We start from the raw sequence: 9,548 nt of genomic DNA, 5'->3' as shown, positions 1-9,548 counted from the left end.
CAGGATCATTACATTAGTATTCACTAATTCATTTGGATTTAATGGTGAACTTGGCAGTTATGGAACTGTGGAGTTGACTTTGAAGCCTATAGTGTTACGTAATTGTTAATCTACCCCTTTCTCAATAATGAATTTGTATATTTATGACAGTATGCTTTTGCATAGTCTTGTATTTCTCTTCTGCTGAGCGAGCCCTATAATTGTCTGTATTATAGCTGCATATTACCTATAGCTTAATATTGGTCTATACCTTCTATTTCACAGCTCCTTCTTTGGAGAATGTGCCACGCAAAGTAATCTCAATTTCCACCCCCATTTGTCTGGCAAAAGGATTGAAAATATTTTAAATTAGTCACCATTTCCAGCTATGAAAAGGTCTTTGTGTGAACAGTACATGTTTAGGATCCATCGCTTTTCATCCAGTTACCTTCATTCAAGCCTCTATCCAGCGTGGCCTGGTTGCTGGATGAGTCATGAGCAATTTCAGACAAAAAAGGAGAATGGAAAAAAAAGCAGCATTTTTTTTTATAAACTAAACACTGATTCACTCGGCACATGCAATCTACTGAAGAGCTATGTGGGCACAATACACAGTTCAATGCTTATGAACTTATTTGTTGTTTTAATGGTGAAAGGTGTGATGACTCAAGGCTGGAGGCAGGACCCACGGCTGTAGTCTACAATAATCACTGAACTAGATTTCACAGTTGGCATGACTGCTCGTGTCAGGAGAAACTGAATGGGTGGATGACCGAAATACTTTTCCAACAGATTTCCAGAAGATTACCAATTGACACAAGGTAGGTGGAATTTGCCTTTTTGCATATCGCTCATACATATACTCACATATGCAGAGTGCTGGGTTAACTGCAGTACCGGCAGTTTGAGATTCAGTACCTTGGCAGTGTTTGTTTAATACCAGCCAACAGCTTCAGTAGACTTGCTGTGTCCTCTCGGACTAGTATCGGTTTAGAGGCTTTGTCAATAGTTTTGCAGCTTTCAACTAGAGATGTCCAAACTCCTTTCTATAGTTCAAATCAGGATTTGCAAGGAAATGCCTGTGATGGCTGCCTATGGAGAATACATTACTGCATACTGTCAGAATGGTCTGCCTGGATTTAACAGGGCTTTTTAGTAATGGTAAAAAAAAAATGTCTCTTCCCCAGAGTAATTTGCATGCAGATCAACTCACTTCCTCAATTATCCTGATTAAACTGAATGTGAGTATGAATTGCTATTCTTTACTCATCACCAAATACATGGTTGTATTATGCAAGAATCATTTGAGACTATGAACAAGAGATTTCCATGTAGCATAGCACATAGTACAATTAAAGGTGCTGTGTGTATCATTTTAACATCAATAAATTACTTCCTCATTCATTTTGAGACATTAGTACGATTATCGTAAATAAACAAGACCATTGGCGAGAAGATTGGCAGCCTCTACCAGCTTCCACACTGCATTTAACAGTGTGCCACTGGGTCAGATCTGGTGGAAAATCTGCTGAAAATGGCGTTAAAGCCTTCAGAGATTCTGGTAGTGGCAGATGGTGCAAGGAGTGAAAGGCCAAAGGAAAAATCATGTCCAACATGTTTATACTCTTCAGTAAAGCAAAAGACACCAGGGAGGGAGAGCAGGGAGCAACAAGGTTTAAGGAAATATGGTCTTAATTTTGTCAACACTAGCACTAATATCACTGAGATGGCTACCGATCACCTCAACCATGGTCTCACTAGTCTATGGTAAGTATACCATCAAAATTGACTTGATGATATAAATGCTATACGGAGCACCTTTGAGGCAGAGCACAAGCCAACATTACAATGGCACTGGTTAACAATGCTGCTTGGAAAAGATTGAAAAACATTTTGAAGAGAAAACATTTGTCCTTGTGTACCGTATGAAGAAAACAAAACGGCTGCAGAGCTAGTGTCCGTCAAGCTCTGCAGCCGTTTTGTTTTCTTCATACGGTACACAAGGAAAATGTTTTCTCTTCAAAATGTTTTTCAATCTTTTCCAAGCAGCATTGTTAAACCAGTGCCATCAGACAAGCTCCTGTTGTGTCCATTCCCATAAGTTTCTTCTATATTCGCATGAGGCCTGATTCAGAAAGTGTTATAATTTACTTTTCTGGTGTACCCACTTTCCCTCAATCTGCCTCATCTACTTCTACTTCAGTTGATTTCCTAGATTTCCTAGAATGCCTTTCGACAACCCCCAGAGAAGGGGCGTGACCTTGTTGCTTTCAATCAAAGGTGGCCGTATGTGTGTAAATACAGCTAACTAGCCCACTGTTCATGAGCATTGGGCATGTTCATGATCGTGGCTGTGCCTCTTGTTGAAAACACATTTTGTGGCTGCATTGCATTCTGTTCTATTGAGACTACTGTTAGTGGAGGATTTGGTGTCTCTGCCTCTGCTGTAATGGATTTCACCCTGTATGATTGAATATCGCTCTATAAAGAAGCCCTTGCTCTTTTATTATGAGGAGCTGACACCAAAATCTGATGTTTACCATCAATGTTTTAGATGGTTGGAAAAATGTTCTGCTATCAAACTCCATTGTAGCTGCACTGGAAATATCTCAACCTGATGCCATGTCATCTACTTTTTGCCAGTTATTAACAGGAATAAGAAAAATACCAACCAACAACACAGACCCAGAAATGCAAGGTACATCACCAATAGCTGTTTTTTAACAGTGTTTGTTTAAGGGTGTTTTCCTTCAAGCGCTGTATAGTGGTGTTTAAGTTGTTTTTTACAATCCAGCCAGGCCAACATCCCTCCATGTTACTCCAGGTGATGTGTCCTGTCCATCCTAGCAACAGATGCTGCATGTTTAAAGGCAGTTCTTCTGTAGAAAAACAGGTAAAGGAGAAAAGTCCACAGCCCACCATTTTGTGTTATTCCAATGGGAAGAACAAATAAAGCAAGGTTTTGAATAAATTCACACATAATCCAAAGAAGGAACAAGATCCTCAGTAGTCCAAGTCTGAACAGCAACAGCTCAAACATATGGATCTCAGTCCAGACTTCTCTGAATCTGAGTCTGAATTAAACCCATACTGCACAGTTTTCCAGTCTGGGCTGGGGAGTAAAAGAGCACATGTGATGGGAAACGGGGAACAAAAGAAAGGGGAAAAGATAATTAGATTGTGAGACTAATGTCCCTAACATCTTTTCACACAGCTTACAAAATAATGCTAGTAGATGATGATAATGACATTCAAATTAAAGTCTGAGCTAAAAGCTCAACTAAAGGCATCATTAAGTCTTACGTTAGCAATTTCAGTTTGAAGCCGTAATCTAACGCTTCTAGATTATATTTTGAAAGTTACCCTCCGAGTGCTTTTGCCCAGGCCAGAGGTAAGAAGGTCCAACTGTACCACCTCCCCAACAGAGAACACAACAGAATAAAACCGAATACCGCTAGTTGCCCAGTTATACAACCAATACACTCTAAAATCCCAGTAGTTTTGCTATCACTTTGAGAGACACAATGATGTGAAATACCAGGCACTTTTGTCCTAATTAGTTCCAATGATACTTCCTATCGACTAAGAACCACCAAACACAACCATTACAGCAACAAGCACGTAATGTGTGATGCTGCGACCAGCTTGGTGCTTTGAGAAGGACCAGGTTAGCCAGGACGATTGGAAGGGGAAAAAATAGTAGTGTCAAATTGATCATTAGATCCCAGGATCTTTGGAACTGAGCTAAATTCAAAGTGATGCAGGAGTCAGGCTCATAGAGTCTTTATTACTGTGTCCCGCAATTGCACATGTGCAGTAAAGGGTTTTGACTTTTTTGGGACCAACCTCCCGACAGAGTGACTTATACTAGCTGCTGGTCGCAGCTAAAAATCCAAGTGTTGTAACTTTTTTTTTGGTGTACCCACTTTCCCTCAACCTGCCTCACCTACCTTTACTTTCAGTTAGTGATTTCCTACATGTCCCAGAATGCCTTTCGACAGCCCCTAGAGAACTTGCCTGGACTTATTCCATTCAGCTGTGGGTTATACGTGCAGGTGGAGAAAGCGATAGCAATCGATAGCATAGTATGTTTTTCTGTTGAGAAGAAGTGAGAGTCACGCCCCTTGCTCAAAATGCAACATATGTTGTCGATGCATTGCATTCTGGTCTATTGTGGCTACTGTCGGTGGAGAAATTGGTCTCTCTGCCTCTTCTACAATGCATTTCTGCCTGTATGATTGTTGAAGGTCAGTGCAAAATGACGAGTCTGGAAAGAAGCCCTTTGATTCTGAGTGACTGACAGCAAAACTTGATGTTTAGCATTGATGTTCTACATAGCTGAAAATGTTTCTGCTATCAAACTCCATTGTAGCTGCGCTGGAAATATCTCAACGTGACATCACATCATTTATTTTTCAATTAATAGCTGAATCCAACATCATTGTTCATTGGCAGGCTAATCCCATATATTGATGGGTAATCCAAATGTCTTTGTTCTCAGGTCAAGCTAAAAGTTGTGCTCCATGTACTGCGGCTGTACCTTGATCTTGATGGGGCAGAGCAGTTTACTGAAGGCTCGTCTGAAGCTGGTATGGCACAGCGGGTAGAGTACTGGGTTGATGGAGGAGTTGAGCCACAGCAACCAGAAGGAGATCTCATACAGGTAGTGCTGGATGCACTGGGAATGGCAGGCTGCCCGGATGATCATCAGCAGTGTGTATGGCGCCCAGCAAAGACCAAACACGCACACGATCACTGCTAGGGACTTGGCCACCTTCTTATCCCTGGACAGGCGGAGGCGGCTGTCCAAACGGCGGCGGTGAGCACCCAGTGGAGGTTCTTGGTGTTCAGTGGGATAAAGTTTGGTGGCAGGAACATTCTGGAAATTTTCCACCATTGCTCCCACTTGGAGCGGAGGGAGGTCTTCAGACCCTGCGGCACTGCCGCGCTCCCCACCGTTCACCGCCACTGTCACTTTAGCTGTGGGGGGAACGCAGCAGCTGCCCGGCCTGCTGCCGGAGGCCTCGGCGATCCTCACCCTCCGGGCTTCAGCTGCAACGGTTCGGACAAAGAAGACCTGCTGCTGCACTCCTCCTGCTCCTCGTCCTCCTGCTGCACTCAGCTCCTCCATCTCAGATACCCTCCTTCCAGCCGGCGGCGTCCCTCCCTCGTCGCCCAGCCTCTCATCCCCTCTCATCAGGTTCCTCCTGCGGATGTTCAGGTAGATGCTGACATTGAAGTAGGTGACGGTGATGAAGGGCGTGAAGAACTCGAACATGGAGGCGGTCATGAGGAAGTACCAGTTGAAGTAAAACTCGGCGTGGCACTGATGGTCGGGCACCACACTGTGGCCGGTGGCATGTTCCCAGCTGATAATGGCCGGCCCATAGAGGAGGAAGGCCGCCAGCCAGACGCTCAGCATCTTCAGTGTAGCTCCACGAGACATGCCTTTCTGCGACTGGTAGCTCAGCTGTGGAGAGAAAGGCAAAATGTCAAATGGAGAGTGTTTTTGTTGGTGGTGGTGTTCATTTACAGTAGCCTACTGTTCAGACAGAAATTCATTTTCCCTCACATTTGTTAGCTAGTTTGATATCAGAGTTTGACCATGGGTTTTTGAAGGCCAATACTAATATTTTCAAAGCTGCCAATAGCTGATATTTTGTGGTGATATTCAGTATCTTTAAATGTGACCATTTTCACGCCAAGAAATTTCAAGTATTCAGTGTTTCCTTGAGAATTGTATTCAGGGTGGAAAAGCCTCTGAAACAGCATTTAGACCAATGAAATCTATGCAAATCATATGCAAATTGACTGACTGGATAGAGAATTTTCCCATAGCAATTTGTTTGCTTGTTTCATTGTCTTTATTTACCCAAATCAGATGTTATTGTTTGATTTTTTTTTTAAATGGTTTCACTTTCAGGACATCCATCTATCTCTATAGGCAAGTGGCCTGGTTACACATTAGACCAGAGGTTTTCAATCACGTGCCATCGAGATTCTGCAGGTTTCTGTTCCAACCAAACACTACAGCAGCTCATTTCACAGATTAGTTCCTCCACTCTGGTTGAAGGTGTGCTAATCAGTGAAATGAGCTGCTGTAGTGTTTGGTTGGACCAGAAACCTGCAGACTCTCTGACCTCCATGGACCGTGATTCAGAACATTTGCATTAGACTGTGCGTGGAGTAAAAGTGTCAAGTCGCTGAGCGTAGCATGGCTTCCCTTACAGGTTTGGTGACGGACATGAAGCGGTCGAAGCTGATGAGGACGATGTTGAAGACGGATGCTGTGCAGAGTGTGTAGTCCACCACCAGCCACAGCTTACACAGCCCCCTGCCCAGCCTCCACTCCCCAGTCAGAACATATGGTATGTACACTGGGATGCAAAATCCCCCTGGAAAACAATGCACACTGATATATTTCTGCATGGATAGACCTGCATACACACACACACACACACAGGGTCAGAGTATAGGGTTCAACCAATATGGGTTTTTGAAAGTGGATGAGAGTATTTTTGGATTGAAGCTGTTGATATATTATCGATATATGTCAGCATTTTGTATTGATATTCAATATCTTGACTATTTCACTGTTTTCCCGAATTTTTCCAGAATTTTCTTCTTGTCAGGGTGGAAAAGCTTCTGAAACATTTAGGATCATAGGACACTAAAACTCCTCATTGAAATCATTGAAAACAATACTACTACTACAACTACTACTACTACTACAACTACTACTACTACTAGTAGTAGCAGTAGTACTACTACTACTACTAATAATAATAATAATAACAAAACATGTTCATACAGCCTTGTGTGGAATCTGATTAAAATTAGATATAGCAGTTTAACCCTGGACCAGATGCTGTTAAAATGACAATATGACAATGATATATTGAGTTGCATACACATGAGAGAGATTACATGAAGCTTTATTGATCCCTGTGTAGAAATTTGGTTGCAGCAGCAAAGGAACATGAATAAGAATAGAGCAAATGAGGGGTATTAAACAGAATATAATATGATAAAATACAGTTTACAAAGTGTACCACCTAAAAAGGCTGACATAAATCTTTCTGTTGTGAATTTATAGTATAGGCTACATCATAGCACCTATTGTCAAACTGATAGGGGTTATATGAGGATACAGAGTCTTTCAAGGAATACAATTATTTGTTTCTATTGGTGGGTGACTAGGCTGCCTTATGGTTATACTCCTTTTTATTTACCACTACCGCACTGATTACAACATTGTGATGGACTGTAAAATAGCAACAGTACAAAATACTGACACAAGGGGAAAAAATAAAATAATGAAAGTATGTACGATATGACAATTACAAAAAAGAGAAAAAGAAAAAGAAAAGCATGCAGTAGGCTACCAGAGATGCAGTGGGAAAAAACGGGAGAATCGGTGATCATCATAAGGCAATAACCATATAAACAAAAAACAATTATATTTTGAGAAAAGTAAAAGTCCTTATTTCCAACAATTTAGGCTACATCAGTTTCATTCTGCTTAATATGATGTGCTATGAATCATGTCACATTTATGAGCGTTGAAAGATCAGTAGCCTAAATTGAATTTGGGTGGGTTTACCCTCCTCTGCATCCCTGCCTATGGAATAGCCTAACTGAAATATTCTGAGAAAAATCTGGAATATAGCCTTCTGTACATAACAAATGAGAGACAATATGAAAGTATGAAGAGAGCAAAATACCGACGAGGAAGTCCGCTATGGCCAGATTGAGAAAGAAAAAGTTTCCTCTGCTCCTCAGCTTTTTCTCCACCAGGAAACATAGGATGACAAGCGCGTTCCCGAGCACGGTGGCGGCAACGAGCAGCGTCATGAGCAGCGCGAGGAGCACCATGGTGGATGGAGAGAACGGCCGGTACGCCGCGCGCGGGGGTTCGGTTCCGTTAAAAACCACCTCTGACCGGTTGCTGCTGAAAACCAGCTCCGAGCGGTTGCTGCTGTATGCCGGCGTCCACTGCAGGAACCCGACCGATAGCGACGAGCAGTCTGACTGCATGGTAACTCTAGCCGTTAAGCTGAGGCATGAATGAGGAGGAGGTGATGCTGACCAGTTATATCACTACCAGCCAGCTTCTATTGGCTGCCTGGTTTTAGGGGTGGAAAGAGGACCAAAATACGCCACTCAAGTGCTGTTACTTTGCTGAGATTATAGTAGAATTAAAATTGTAAAACTGTAAAAAATCTACTAAAGAATAGCAAAGATAAGGCAGGTTATAGCTGTGATATGGAAAACATGAATCTCTCTTCAATGCATCTGTCAACTCACACACATTAACTGTTCTCTCTCTATGCAATTAGCCCATCACTCCGTTCATACTGCATGTTTTATGTTCACCATTCTAAAAATGAGATTATGAAATTTGTCATTTGATCTCTGAATAAAAAGAAACTTAAAGTGCTTCCTGATTCAGTATACATTAATGTTTTATTTAGCTGTCCAACTAGCTAGCAAGGCTGGCAACCAAGCTAGACAACAGCCAGACAAACGCAAACCAATAGCCTACAGCTGGATGGATGGCTAAAATGTGACTTTATTTGCGTTAATTACAGACCACCATCACTCAAGGGGACAGGGGGAGATAAATTCTACCTATGTTGTTGCAGTTACTCCTGGTGGCTGATAGAGATCAATTAAGGCCATGAAGAATGCCCATATAGCTACCGTTAAGGAAAATCCTCCCTAAAAACTGTTAAGAAACAGCTATTGCGATGTACCTTGCATTTCTGTGTCCATTTTGTTGTTTGTTGGTGTATTTTTCCAATTCCCGTGGATAACTGGCACAAAGTAGACATTGTGACGTCACAGTAAGACATTTCCAGCGCAAGAATTTCAGCTAGCCTATCTAAAAACATCAACAGTAAAGTCAGGTTTTGGTGTCAGTCCCTCGGAATCAAAGAGCAACGGCTTCTTTCTAGACTCAACATTTTGCACCGACATTCAACAGTCAGGAGGTAATCCATCGTTTTCCAAAAGAGGCAGATGTGATGTGATATGCAGAGATACCAATTTCTCCATCAACGTGCAGATAGACGAGGCCCTGCCCCTTTACACTTATTGGCCAAAGTGATATAACATGATTATATTTTAATATATTTATTATGACAGTTTTTATTATTTCTGTACTTGATAGAAAAGAAAAAAAAAAAATCAAATCAAAGTCAAATTACAAATCTCAGCACTCATCACTCATAGCTGAATGTGTAATGATTGGTGAACACAGTTGCTAAAATATTTGTTATAGACATTAGTAAAAACATTTTAGATTTCTGTTTATAAGGCAAATGTGACTAGGCTAGCATGAATTAAATTAACGTACGTCTACACTAGACAGCTATACTTACCATATTTCCTTGTTATTTTTTTGTCTGTGAGTAACCAGCCCAACATTGATGCCAATTCTGGTCATGATCAAGCCTCTCTTGGAAAACATCTAACTGCAGCAGGTGTACTGTTAGCAAACTGTTACATGCCAGCCACTGACTCATCTCGATGTTTATTAAAATGAAACGTCATATCTATAAACGAAT

General features: G+C 41.6%; 1 protein-coding gene across 1 annotated transcript; it reads right to left on the bottom strand.

The window, feature by feature from the left end:
• Nucleotides 1-4,486: 4,486 nt before the first annotated feature.
• Nucleotides 4,487-8,016, bottom strand: hrh3 (histamine receptor H3). The gene is made up of 3 exons (XM_071537387.1): nt 7,704-8,016; nt 6,208-6,374; nt 4,487-5,449 (listed from the first exon to the last, which is right to left on the bottom strand). The coding sequence occupies exons 1-3, from the start codon at nt 8,014-8,016 to the stop codon at nt 4,487-4,489; spliced, it is 1,443 nt and encodes a 480-aa protein (XP_071393488.1).
• Between the last annotated feature and the right edge of the window lie 1,532 nt (nt 8,017-9,548).

This window comes from Centroberyx affinis, unplaced genomic scaffold, assembly GCF_046629955.1.
Source record: "Centroberyx affinis isolate AG114_WGS23_722 - 3 ecotype Tasmania unplaced genomic scaffold, CSIRO-AGI_Caff_v1 ptg003032l_1, whole genome shotgun sequence".
NCBI classification, from domain to species: Eukaryota; Metazoa; Chordata; class Actinopteri; order Beryciformes; family Berycidae; genus Centroberyx; species Centroberyx affinis.
The sequence above is the reverse complement of the archived record's forward strand: the minus strand, read 5'-3'. Positions and strand labels throughout refer to the sequence as shown.